Source organism: Panulirus ornatus, chromosome 33 (genome assembly GCF_036320965.1).
Source record: "Panulirus ornatus isolate Po-2019 chromosome 33, ASM3632096v1, whole genome shotgun sequence".
Taxonomy (NCBI): domain Eukaryota; kingdom Metazoa; phylum Arthropoda; class Malacostraca; order Decapoda; family Palinuridae; genus Panulirus; species Panulirus ornatus.
In genome coordinates this window covers 24,450,057-24,464,169 of record NC_092256.1, presented here as the reverse complement: position 1 = coordinate 24,464,169, position 14,113 = coordinate 24,450,057, and the positions used below count along the sequence as shown (strand labels likewise).

The window sequence follows — 14,113 nt, the reverse complement described above, 5'->3', positions numbered from 1 at the left end:
ATCTGCTGCAGCCATCAAGATTCTTGCAAATATATACTCTTATATTGGATAATCACATTTTCTTCTTTACAGTAGTCAATCAATACACAAGTAACAAAAAATAATAGGGTTTTGAAGTCCAGGTAAAATATGTGGCTAGCACAATACCTACAGCTGGGGTAACCATACTTCAGACTGCAAACCTAGCCAGCTCCAGGTGATCCTCCCTCTTCCGAGTAAAGATCTCCTCCTCCCACAAACACTAAATTGATGATTAGATCATTAAAGCAGGTGTTTTAGTGGATACTTCATAGGGTACCCAGTGCTGCGCGGAGAAATGTGTTTTTGAGAAAAAAGGTTTTGTATCAATTAGAAAACTTTTGTTTATGTACGTTTGAAAAAAATGTAAACTTTTCACCGGACTCATTAACGCCTTTACGAGGTTTCTCATCCAAGTCAACCCACACAATCTAGTGTTACAATGTCTCAGTGAGTTGTGGCGTCATTAAATACATATACAAGCGTTTTTTTGAGGAATTTCCCAACTGACATGGACCTGTTGGGCTTTTCATGGTTTCGCCCCTGTCCTAATCATTATCCCGGAGTTAACACTTTCATGGGCAGTGCGATTTTAAGCGTATTACTTAGATTTAATTCGAATCATCGTCCGAGAATATTATCTTAAAAAAAAAAAATGTACATAAGTAGGTTGCAGGTCTTAGATGAAGACTGCCACTAGATAGTTCAAATTTTCAGCGAAATTCAAGATTCTTTTGGAGCCTGAGAATAGATATTTGTAAGAAGCAAAACTCACAGGGTATTGTCGGTTAAACAACATATAAATAGGTGCATGACTAGTAAGTAATGACAAATAGCTTCATCATAAGTAGTTATGAATGCAAAATATACTTACCGGAGACCTAGCAAGATGCAAACTTGACCAATCTTCCTTCAGCCGAAATAAAAAATTGAAGGTAAAATATATGGTATTGCATAGGCATTACGACATATACTGAAGAATTAAGATTTAAATTTTTTCGTTTCATTTAAATTATTTTGGGGGATATGGTGGCAAAACCGAGAATAATAACGAGTGACTCATCAGCATTAAAGAACATTTTAATTAAGCATGAAACAGCTTTATGAACGTAAACGTTAACGAGAACTCAGAAAGCAAGCTGCTATTTTCTCCGATCAGAATGTCACCTTTTGCGTAGATGTCATCATTGAAATGAACATCTAAGTAGGTTTCCCACTTGGAAGTTCCTCTGAATGAAACGTAGTTACAAACTCGTGGCTGCCTGTTTACGTCAATGGCAGGAAATGAACCCAACTTGTCCCCTTCCTGTGGAGGGAGGATTTGCCTGAGTGATTGACGTGTTCGTGTTGTCTGCCAAACTCTTCTTGGCTGACATTTGATTAATAAGGTTGTGGGGATCTTTTACTTATTTCACGTTTTTTGCAATATTTTCGTGTGGAAACATTAAGGGTGCATACTTTTGAACTTCATAAAAGATGTTTTAGTATTCAACATATTGCCTAAGTTTTTGGAGATTTATATATTTAGAAGTATATTTAGAAACCCAATAATGTATTTTCTTTATCCAGATTTCTTGTTTCCAGGCACCTCCTCTTTATACATTAAAGAAGGAAATATAAGAATATTCGAGAGTAAATGTAAGAAAATGATTCATATATATGTTTTTAAAAATACTCTGAAGACAAATGTATGTTAACATAAGTCAACAGCCAAGAAATGGCACCAAAGCGATCGGCCATGTGTTCAAAGTTCATAGCACATTGGCAAAACTCACTTTAAAAAGCAGAGTTTATTTTCCTAATTTGCTTTTTTAAGTACGTAGCCAGTGACTAGTTTTGGCATTCAACTTCTTCAACACCAAAGCCATACATCATTATTTCTTGTGATAGTCTCATTTTAACACATATGAAAATATAATGCTCCTCAATGTTTTGAATATATTGTCCTTGTAATTCTTCTGAGAGCATAAAATTAGTTTTTACCACCAATAATTTTCTGCAGTCATCAAGTACCTCACTGGTAAGGGCATTGTAGGACACTGAAGCTTTACTTGCTTCAGTTTCTCCAAGAACACTTGTTATGTGCCTGGGAGAAAAGATTGATAGTGCTTATTCTGTTGAGTATTGACTTAGCTAACTCTTCCCAAAAGTGGCTCTGGATTCTTAACCTATCCAATTTGATTGATGTAATTTTAAGGTGAACTTGGCATGAGTTAATGTAAACTGTAGCATGGGTGGTGTCAGAACTGTGGGATAGCTAATAGTAAAGTAAAACCTGGATAGAGACGCAAAACCTTAAGGATGCTTGGATCAATGTACAAACAGGAATCAGTTTATGGCTGTGGCCAAACATGATGTAAACAAATATTAGTTTAAAGTTGATGGATTGGCCTGAGCAAAGAGACTTTGAATGCCACCAGCTTACAAAGATTTAAAAGTTAGTCACAGAGAGTACAAAGGATGGGGCCACATAAATTTAGAACTCTCTCCCTGTGATGTAAAAATCAGTAATTACACTCATAAAAATCGAGGATTTTTATGGCCTGATTGCTGATAGATTTAACAAAAATTCAGAGCATGCAGGACTAGTGTTTGTTAGCTAAAAGGGAGATATTAGAGAAAGTCAGAGACAGGAAGGATGACAGTTCAAAACTGAAGGATCTGGCTGAAACGTTGGTGTCACTGAAAGTGAAAAGATTAGTGAAGCAGAAGGTTGATAGACAAATCACTGATTATTTTGAGACTCGATCATATACCAGTTAAAGAACAAGGAGGAAAAAGGATGAAAAGTTCATTAAAGGTTATTTGGGGCAGTAGAAGTGCCAGATGTAATTTGTTACAAAACAAATTAAGAACGGTGGTTATAATCAAGCCCCAAGGGGGCAACCAGTTATGGTTATATTTCATTTGGAGTCATCTAGCCCAGCAAGGTAAGAAACTCAAAACAAAGTACTGGTAATTTTTGTATGTGCAGCATAAGATGAACTGATAAACCCATGCTATATTGTTAAAACTTTCATATATAATGTTTTAGGAGGAAAATTAACAGTCGTTAATACAATACACATGTAATAACAAACATGAGATTCACATGTAATTAGAAAGAGGCTTTATATATATATATATATATATATATATATATATATATATATATATATATATATATATATTAAAATACTTCCTACATTGTGAGTTTTGTTCCTTTTTAAAAAAAATTATGCTCGGCACTGAGGAACATAAAAGTTTATGAATACATAAAAAAATACTACCTACAGATGACTTAGTGACTAAGAAGTGAAAGACATTTGTGCCAATGCTTCAGTTTCTAAAAAATATTCATCTTTGCATAAAACGATGTTTGGGAGGAACATGAAGATATACCACTTTTGTTAGTAACAGTACATCACAAGTTACAGTCATAAATAAATTACAAATAATTCTCTAATTACAGTAGTAGCAAAATATAAAATCAACATCTGCCACTTTCTTTTTCACAAGGAAATATTGCATACTTATTGCTCTAGTAGTCTTTATCACAGAAAGCTCTCCTCCACCAATAGCCTTAAAATTCTTTGTGTCAGTAACTGATTGGTCATTTGCTTTGCTTGTAAACATGGTAATATCTGAATTATGTAAATCAAATTTCCTACATGTCATTGATATGATGATGGTGGCTACACAAGATCATTAAAATATAATTACAAAGATTAAAATATAGCTTTAATATTCCACATGGTTTAAAATTAAGGCTAAACACTTTTCAACAAAAAGGATGAACATACACAAATCTTGCAATTTCAGTATAAATCATGTCTGAAAATTTTCAAAACAAAACAGGTAAAGATATACAATTGCACCGCAGTAAGAAAGAATGCTTGCAACAAAAAATACCCAGTATAGTAAGTACCAGACATGCAAATGTTTGGGGTAGGAAATTTTTTGAGGCATAAATATTTTTTTGTAAAATTAAATCCTACATATTACTGGCATATATTTCAATAAGTTCTTTGAAATTTTGGTAAAATAATAATAACCTATTTAGAAATTTGGGGGTAAGGCTAGGGAAATGGAAGATGGATGGTAAAGAAAAAGAAGAAAATACAGACATGCACTGTATAATGTACTATTAAGAATCAATCCTCTCTGAAAACAGTTGTCAGTATAATACTGGAATGTCCTAAACTTTGGTAAAATTACACTGTTGGTAATCAACAAAACCTACTGATATCAGAGTTCAAAGGAATAACTGATGGTTACTGTTCATTTAGGAAATTAACTCGTATAAAAACAACCATTGTCCATTGGTTAGATCACAGATCACAGTTTTATTGTTTTTTAAAAATTCACTTCTAAATTTTTACATTCTCAGCTGTATGAGTGTCCATTTGGAAAATTAAGAAGATGAGTTCTAGAACCTCTGTGAGAGACAGTTCCTGCCTCTGGGTCTGAAAAATGTAGAGGACTCTGGCTTGCAAGTCTCTGAGGTGAGGTGCTTGATGCAAGTGATGATCGCATTGGAGATGTAGGTGTGTTCGGTGAGCTGGCTTGTGGGGTTGTACTCTGAGGCTGGCCAACATACTGTCCATCAATGGCCATACGAACCTGTATGTTTCATTAGGGTATCAGGAGAATTGCTGTAACTTGCTTAAATGACTTCATATTAGACTGAGAAAAAAAAATTGTCTCCTAAGTTAAGTGCTGAAACACATCATGAAATAAGCAAACTCTGCAATCCTTTTTTAGTCTGTGCATTCCTTTCAAATCAATATTCAAAACTTTTTCTTACCTTGAAAAAATATGCCATAAGTTCTTGGTTGCTGTTGTAGCTCTATGCCCACCCAAATAAGGCAAGAATATTTATCACATGCATGTTTTATGGTCATTAATGTTGGCTAAACTAAGTAAGCTCTTTATGTTTGTATAGAATCTATCAAGTTCAACCCCATACACTCCTAGATCCTCAAAGGCCTCCCTGCCTTATGGGAAGGAGGCCATGTTACAATATTCATTCAGAATTGTAGGATCAAGGAAGGGCTGTGCATGTATGGACTTCAATCTCCTGCTACAAATTTAGCATGTCTAGCATGTACCCTAATTCTCAAGTGACTAAAGTGGAAATGTTGCAGGTAGGGGTATTGGTGTACTAATGACTTTAACCAACTAGCTGGGTGGAACAGTACTATTTCTATAAATGATGCAAAACTGCATGTATTTGGATCTGTCTTCAGAAAGATGGGCAAACTCCTGTTAAATTGAAACTGATAATACAGTGGAACTACTGACTATAGTCATGTTCATCACAAACAGAAGGATTGGTATAGCACACACTGTTCAAAATTTAACAATATAAGAATCAATGATATGCATGTAGATGGAAAGCTTCTTTTTCACAGAACTGGAGAAACAGATGATTGAAGTACACCAGAGGTAAAGAATCATATCTGTTTTTATCCCTAAGCAAGTAATGGAGTATTGAGGTTAAAGCATCATATAAAGGTTAAAGTTAGCCTCAACCAAGAGCTTTCATTAACAACAATAAGTGTGTGGGAGGCAATAAATTTAAATAAACAACTGTCAATACCTTCTGTTAGCAGAAAACTACTTGTTAGAAAACATCATAACATACAAACCTCCTTCAAAGCCACAACTCCTATCAGACGTCCAATGGCAGTCACATAGGCATGGTTGATGCCTAACATAGAAAACATAGAATGGACACGTAGGAGAGATGTCCTTTCAACTAATTGGAATGGAGCAGGATCTATGTGGCATTTGGAGAAATCCACCTGAAGGAAAGAATATCATCAGCAAACTCTTATGATAGTTAATAAAAAAATGCAGGGCATTTTTTTTTCTGATACTGTGCTCGCATCTAAATTTCAAGCATAATTATATCCAGTGAATGTTTGCATTCACTATCATCTATTATATGGTGAGCTAATCTACCAGTATCTCAAGCTCATTTTTACAAATGTTTCTCTTATTTCCATGAGAAAAGAGCCTGCATAAGGGAGTTAGGTATCCTGCCTATGGCTACCCTGTAGGATTAGGGCTACCAACCGGTTTTGTAAATCAAATCCCTCAAAGTTCTAAGTATGCATCTGATCCAGCCAGTGAAAACAACAATGGAGGTAAAGATAAATGGATACATAGTTTTACTTATTTCTAAAGAGTCTCACTTGCACTATTGTTCTCTTGTACTAGTTTAAAACTGGTTTATTTGGTTTATTCAGTCTTCACATATTACTGGTTAACCTTAACTTTTTGAATGTGGCATTTAATTTTTCGTCCACATTTGATTGATGTAAAAGATATATGAAACGCTCTTTTCAAGTAAGAAGACGGAGCTATCACTGATAGGTAAACACATCTATAATATATACTGAACTTACCTCCTTTGATAATTCCATCATCTCCCATACAGCTCTCTCTTCCTCTGTTAAGTCCAGCTGTGGTTTTTTCTGAAAAACGTATATAGTAGAAACTTTAAATGTCTATGGTCTAGAAGGCCATTTGCAAATAAAATCTAAGACAATCTAAAGTTTAAATATACTTTACCTTACCTTCCTGCCTCATGAGTCCCTTTTGTAGGGCAACTGCAGTGCTCAGGAAGCCAGCCACATCCATAAGACAGGATCACAGGTCATAAGTATGCTTCTATTATATGTCTCCCTGCAGGGTGAGCTTAGAGTAAATGAGGAGTAAATGTTCATTGTCTTCAGTGTGGAAGTTGCATCTTGGGTCAGACAGGTCTTGAGATTTGTTGAAAATATGTTTGTAATGCTGGAGAGATTTGTGTTTTTATTTTACACTCTATAAACCTTATCTAAAATCATTTCCTTATTCTCCCTGAAGTTTGCTGATTCTCACCTTAACTCTCATACACACACTTTTCAGCTACTGCACTTTCCTCTTAACCTTCTGCCACTTATTCTTGTATGCCTCCTCATCCCTCAAGCTAATGTCCCTGCAATAATGCCCATAAACCTCTTTTTCTCATCCCACTACTCAGTACCTTTTTCACATGTTCATATCCTATATACCACAAAACACACATTCCTCTCATCCCCTTATATTCATTTATTGTCACCTTTTGCCATTCTACACTCAATCTCTTACAACACCTCTTTCCATACGCCCCTCTTCCCACCCATAACATTTCCTTTAAAAGTCTCCCTGAACCTTCACCCTCACATTCACCAAGTAGTGTTCAGACATCCCACCAGCACATTCCAAGAAAGCCCACCAGACCCATTCACCTATATATACTTATGTATGTCCATCTTTTTTAAACCATACAATAATCATCTATCTATCTCTGGGGATAAGGGAAAAAGAATACTTCCCATGTATTTCCTGTGTGTTGTAGAAGGCAACTAATAGGGGTGGGAATAGAGGACTGGAAATCCTCCCCTCTAGGCTTTACTTTTACAAAGAAAAGGAATAGAGATGGGGTATAAGTGGGGATTTTCTCTCTAAGGCTCGATTCTTTGTTCTTGATGCTACCCCACTAAAGTGGGAAATGACAACTGTGTATGAAAAAACAACAACAACAATAAAAAGTAATTGTAACGATTGAACAATGTTATTCACCTAGTAACCACTAATTAACAAACTCATGAAGCTATGAAGAAGGTTCTACTAGGTCAAAGAATATCCTGGAGATAATCAGTATGCAAAAAAAAAAAAAGCAAAAAAATTCACAACAAAATAATAATCAAAGGCAATGTGAGATAAAGGTGAAAAATAAGGAAAAGTCTTGTAATTCACAGTAACCAATACACTCCCATGAGACAAGTTTAAGGTGCTAATTAAAAGACAAAAGCCTAACAATATGTTTCCAGGTGTAGTAAACATGAAATCAGAAAGCTTTCATTTTCATCACATAGCCAGGGGATGCAGTAATTACCTATCTGTACAACAAGGGCAGAGAGTTCTACACTCTTAAGGCATCATCTTTTTAAACTCGAGTATAATAATGTTTTCATGCTACATATGTGAAAACCCTACCCCATGTGAGCAAATCATGAATTAGTATACAATCTGTGGACATATAAGCATTACTGCCAACAGCATGAGGATAGTGGAGGGTTGTGGGCCAGTGATAGTAGTAACAGAGGAAGACGGAGGTGGCAGTGAAGGGGATGCAGTTTTGAGAGGTATAACTTGAAATTAATGAATAAAGCATACAATAAACATTAATTCGTTGCTGAAATTCCACATTACATTTTGTTGTAAAATAACTGCCAATGCACTAGACTACAGTGTCTGCATTCAATTATCTTAACTATCCTAATAATACTATGGACTTTTGACAAAGCTATTACTATTGCTACTGTATACCTGAAAAGTTCAACAGAACAAGAATGTCCACAACTGTCATAATAAACATTCTCAAAAATGTCCACATCATATCTTTTTGCAAATTTGGAACTTGTACATTTTCCTGCAGTATCACTCACATTTATTCAATGCAACAAGGCTCAAGATTTTTATCAATAATTTTGAAGTTTGGAAGTTACTTATAAAAGATGTAGCATTAAGAAATGACAATCATCCCTGAGAACTTGAAATTAAAATACTAATATACTATGGGTCATATTAAGTTTCAGACTTACAGCATTCTGATCCTTCTTCTTAGATTTAAACAAAGAAAGTTGAGAAAGTTTTAATTCCACTGAGCTGGCAGTTTCCATTCTCATTCGTCGTACTTTCTCAAAGGCAGTACGAAGTCTGTGGAAATTGTAAATGGGTTATTAGCAAATCATATTATGCCTAACCTGCTTCCTACAATAATACAACACACTAAATACCTTACAATATTTATCAGTAAAATATAATTTCATATGATAAAAGCGAAGTTAATATGAAAAATAGGTACATAAAACAAAAGTTGGCGATTAACTTATTTTATGAAAATTGAAATAAAGTCATGTCTACTAAGACATTTTATACTTAATGATCTTTATAATACTTACCTAACATCACAACTTGATCTTCTATTTATTTCTGTAGTGTCTCCACTTAGCATAAAGGGAACAGGTACATATTAGAGAATTGTACAATTGACAATGCATTCATCAATACAGGACTATATGCTTCCTTGCATATTGTACCTAATTTCACAGTTGTTCCCCTATGACATATAAAAAATTATCTAAGCTCACCTTGTGTCCCCAACAGTGATGGTCTGGTAATGGGCTTCTGCTGGAGAAACATCAGGAGTAGATGTCATACCTAAACTGAAGGAGTTACGACGCTTTAGGATTCCTTTTTTGGGTGACAGCATCTCAGCAGTCTTCTTTGAATCAGTGGTATCCTTTAGAAGAAAAAAAATTCAGAAGGTGGGTGCTGTTAAATTCAAACTGTAAAAGCAGTAAATCTGAATTCTAATAATTGTGGAACACTAATATGTTTATGTTCATGACTGCTTCCTTCATTTCCTTTCACACAAGGTTAAAGAGGTGCATGCTTTTAATACTAAGCTGATTCCAGCACATTTTCACCCTAACTAATGCCATATATAAATCCTTAATGCCATATATAAATCCTTCTGTTTTCTCTCTAAGTATTTTTCACACATAACCTTTAATGCAAACACCTGATCCACACATTCTCTACCACTCCTGAAACCATTTTGTTTTTCCCCATTCTGTCATAACAAAAGTGCTTGTAATTAAAAAGGGAGCAAATGAGAGCTGGGTTGAGTGAGTGTCAGTAAACTTCAGGGGAAATGAGATGTTTTGGAAGGAGATTAATAATGTGAAAAAAAAGCAAAGGGGCAATGGAGGAAGTGGCAACAGGAAGTGAGGAGAAGAAGTGAGTATCCTTAGGGGCTATTGAATGTGCTTGATGATAGGGTGGCAATTGTAGGATAACATCAGCTATACTACTACAAATCTTCCTAACCAATTCGTTATCTATCCTGTGATCTGCATGATCATACCATCTCACAAAACTTTCATTCATATACATCTCTGATGATTTCATTTAACCACATACACATCCTCAGATCTTCATTTTCATCCTATGTTTCCTTCTAATTCCAATCATGTTACTTATTGTACCATATTATTACACAGTTGAATAAAGATTGTACCTGTAATATGGGAGGAATGAACAACAAAATAGTGGTGGAAAATGAGATTGGTTAAACCAATGAACAATGTTACTGAGCTGTTCAGGGTGTGGTGGTGAGGGAGGGAGTCATGTACTGAGGGAGGGTGTGGTAGCCTGGTAGGGCAGGACTGGTGATGGTAAGGGCAGGTGCGGTGGCCCTGATGGGAGAGTGTGGTAGGCATAATTGAAGGTGTGATAGCCCTCTGTAGGAGGCAGCAGATGAAGACCTTGATGATATGAATCTGATGGTCACACTAAAATTCTTTCTGTTTACCAAAGCTTACAGTGTGCCTTGTGTCATCCAGGGTTTTGCTTCATAATGGGAGAATGTATTAAATGATCAAACTGCTCTTCATAAATGGATCATACAGTCCAACATATTTCAAAGAACAAATAATCTATTTAATTCTTACAGATATCCCATTACCCCCAGCACCGTAAGTATGGTTACCCAATTATAGTTAACACATTCATAATGCAACTCTGATGACCAAAGTAAGCCTGTAGATCAAAAACAAAGTTGAAAAACTAAACCAAATAAGCAAATGTTAGCCATATAACCTGAATGAAAATAAAGGCCAACTGACTGCTTCTATACTGTTTAAACTCTTTGTAGATACTGGAGGAGTAACATATTGGTGGGGTAGCATGCTGATTTGATAAACCATTGATGCAAAATTATGGTGTGACCCTTACTATAGGCTGATTGTCCTTCCCATGATGAATTCTTCCTTATGTGTAAGTTTTAAATACAAGTTACCTACTCAAAAGGCTTATTTGTTGATCATGGATATGTGAATAAACTTGTAGTAGGCATCTAAATATGGGTGGGTACAGAAAGCAAAGACTAGTAAATGATGTCATGACATCTCAAAGTATTAACAATCATATATCAGTTCCATTTCCTAGAAGACCAACTGTGTCTTCAGATATTCATATCATTCACTTACCTCTTGACTTACTGCTCTGAAGGTTGTTGAATCAAGTGAGTTTGATCTTTTTAAAGTGGCTCTTCTTAATTCTTTAACAGGATCCTTCTCCAATGCAGAATCTTTTTTGGTTTTCGATGAACTGCGTAATTTACTACTAACATCTCTCATTACTTCCACAGTAGATCTCTTTTTACTACTCTTGTCTGGAGTGTCATCACTAGATTTCCCATTTGCTTCACCTTCTGCCCCAGATTTGCTACGACCATTCTCTACCTTTCAACAGAGATACACAGGATACATAGAAATTTAGCATTCATAAGCTGTACTATTACAAGAATTGCTGATTTCAAAACAACTGTTTCTGTTATATCATTTATGAATAAAACTGAACATGAAGTATAAAAGATACTCAAGTAATAATCCTATGTTGTAACATCATTTGAAATTAGTATGAGGGTGTTTATGACTTCCAAAGAAATATCAGTGAAAATAAAATGTATGTAAAGACTTTCAGATATGCTGAAGCTGTATTTCTTCATACATCTTTACAACATAGTGAATATATATTACATATAAAAAAAAAGATATAAAGAAATATACAGTGGGAGAAAGCTGCTAGAATCAGTGAAGAGTTTTATCAAGAGAATATCACACATGTATGAGTAGGTAGAGAGAAGGGCAAGTGGTTTTAGGTGATGGTGGATCTGAAGCAGCAGTATAAGATGGAACCAAGGCTGTTTGATTTCTTTTATTTTTTGGATGGAGTAGTGAAGCAGGTGAATGCATGGGTCTTAGAGCAATGAACAGGTCTACCTTCTGTCATGAGTGAGGATATGTGGGAGGCTAGTCATTTGTTTGTTGGTGACATGGTGCTGGTGGCAGATTTCAGTGAGAAACTGTAGAAGCTGGTGCCTGTGTTTGGGAGAATGTGTGAGAGCAAGATGAATGTAAATGTGAATAAAAACAAGGTTATTAAGTATATGAGTGGAAAGAGACAAGTTAGCTGGACTGCAATTTTGAATGGGGAGAAAGTGAAGGAAGGGATATATTTCAGATACCTGGGAGTAGACATGGTTGCAGAAAGAGAGGTTACTGTCTGTGAGGGCAAAGATTGGTATATGTGATGGCAGAGTAGTCCCAATGTTTTATATGGATGTGAGGCATGGGCCCTATACAAAAAAAAAAAAAAAGTAAATAACAGAGCAATGTGTTGGAAATAAAATGGTTGAGGAAAATATGTGATGTGAGGAGGGTCGATCGGATAAGAAATGACAGGGTAAGGTGTGGTAGTGTGGGGAGTATGTATGAGAGGGTGTGATGAAAGGTTTTGGAAATATAGGGAGGGTAAGTGAGGAAAGGATGATAGAGGAAGTGGAGGGAACAAGGAAATGGAGGAAACCAAGGACGTGGAAGGATGGAGTGTAAGAGGCCTTGAGTGTTTGGGGCTTGAACATACAGGAGGGTGTGAGGTGTGCAAGGGACAGAACATATTGGTGTGATATGCTATATAGGGAGCAACATGCTTCAGCGGGCTGAACCATGAAATTTGAAATGGTCTGGAAACCATGAAAAGGCCTGTGGGGCCCCTGATTACAGTCGTTCTGTAAAATGCTATCTGCTGGTTGTGTAAGCCTGATGGGATTTGGCCAGAGGAGATCCCGTTGCTCACCAACATGAGACGAAGGATATTCAATTACATTGTATTCGAATAGTCATTTCCCTATTAGGGACATTCATATTCTAGCGGTAGCATTCCTGCCAGCCAACAGTGAAAAGTTCTTAATGAACTGCAATGGCAGAGCAACCAGAGGTCACAAGAAGCTAAGAAAGAAACTTAGAAAAGACATCAGTAAATACTTTTTAAATGTCACAATAATGAATGACTGGTATAAATTAAGTGATGAATATGTGAATACTGACAGTATACAAAATTTCCAGATGATGCATAATAAGAGAAAAAGGTAAAAAGATAAGGTACCATGAGTTTAGATCTACCTCTGGGTACTGTACAAACTGGTTACAACAGGTGATAATTCACTTCTGTAAAGGAGGTTAACCAGAAATCATCATTATAAGAATCATAAACTGACCTTGCTTATAGAGAATCTTGAAGCTTTGCGAACTAATGGAGACTTAGAGGGGAAAAGTTCTTTAAGGCGATTTACTGCAGGGGAGCCAGGTGGTGTCACAGAATCTGAATCTCGTCTGTAATGAAAAAAGTTTTACCAAACATTAGTTAAGTTTTAAAAGAGATGAATCTCATAAATTCTTCTGTTAATATCACATTACAGCATACATAATGAATCTGCAGAATTGTGACTGAATTCAAATGCAATGAAAAACTAACATGATCATAGTGTTTAGAATGATCTTAACACACATTCTATTTTATATGTGGCAAGCAACATTACTTTATATAATGAGGACCAGACTTTACTAAAACTATTAAACACTAACATGAAATATTGCTTAAAATCATACTGAATAGGAGAGAATCAAACTTTTGCATACACACAAAATGCATGACTTGAAATAAGCTTCACAGTTTAAGAATCTGGATGGATGACAAATAGATAATGACATTAACACATAAGTGAGCAAATTAAGTTTGTAAACAATTGATAAAATGCTGTATAAGATATTAAGTACTTCACATACAAAACTGTAATGGCATAAATCACTGGAAAGATGCAAATAAGCCAGTCAACCGGAAGAAAAAGATCATGCAGCAAACACAAAAATGGATGATGAGCAACTTCATAAATGATAAAAGTTAATCAAGTTTGAGTTTCTATGTAACATGAGAATAAAACCAAACTTAATTAAATCTTATCAGTGGGTTAAAATTGGTCATCATAAATCATTCAGCAGTAATTACTTAGAGCGTGTGGATGCAGGCGACCCGGGTGGGGAGGTGGAAGAATCGTCGCTGTCACTGCCGAGGCAAAAAAAAAAAGGAAAAATCGTAATAAATGAACAAATTATATTGTGGACCAGTAATCCATATTGCCCTGAGTAAATGAAGCTGCTAAAACTGGTGAAAA

General features: G+C 35.6%; 1 protein-coding gene across 10 annotated transcripts in view; it reads right to left on the bottom strand.

Moving 5' to 3' along the window:
- Window positions 1-3,073: 3,073 nt before the first annotated feature.
- The window catches only part of LOC139759640 (chloride channel protein 2-like), a 235,064-nt gene continuing 224,024 nt past the window's right edge, over window positions 3,074-14,113 (bottom strand). For 7 of the 10 annotated variants that reach the window (XM_071682021.1, XM_071682022.1, XM_071682023.1 and 4 more), the window contains 8 exons: window positions 13,948-14,004; window positions 13,160-13,274; window positions 11,088-11,342; window positions 9,186-9,337; window positions 8,637-8,751; window positions 6,411-6,479; window positions 5,649-5,804; window positions 3,074-4,620 (listed from right to left, as the gene is read on the bottom strand). In XM_071682021.1, the coding sequence (XP_071538122.1) occupies window positions 4,384-4,620; window positions 5,649-5,804; window positions 6,411-6,479; window positions 8,637-8,751; window positions 9,186-9,337; window positions 11,088-11,342; window positions 13,160-13,274; window positions 13,948-14,004 (1,156 nt within the window). In that variant the 3' untranslated portion in view covers window positions 3,074-4,383. Of the gene's footprint in view, window positions 4,621-5,648; window positions 5,805-6,410; window positions 6,480-8,636; window positions 8,752-9,185; window positions 9,338-11,087; window positions 11,343-13,159; window positions 13,275-13,947; window positions 14,005-14,113 lie in introns of those variants that run through there. The other 3 variants (XM_071682020.1, XM_071682017.1, XM_071682019.1) reach the window with 2 other exon arrangements.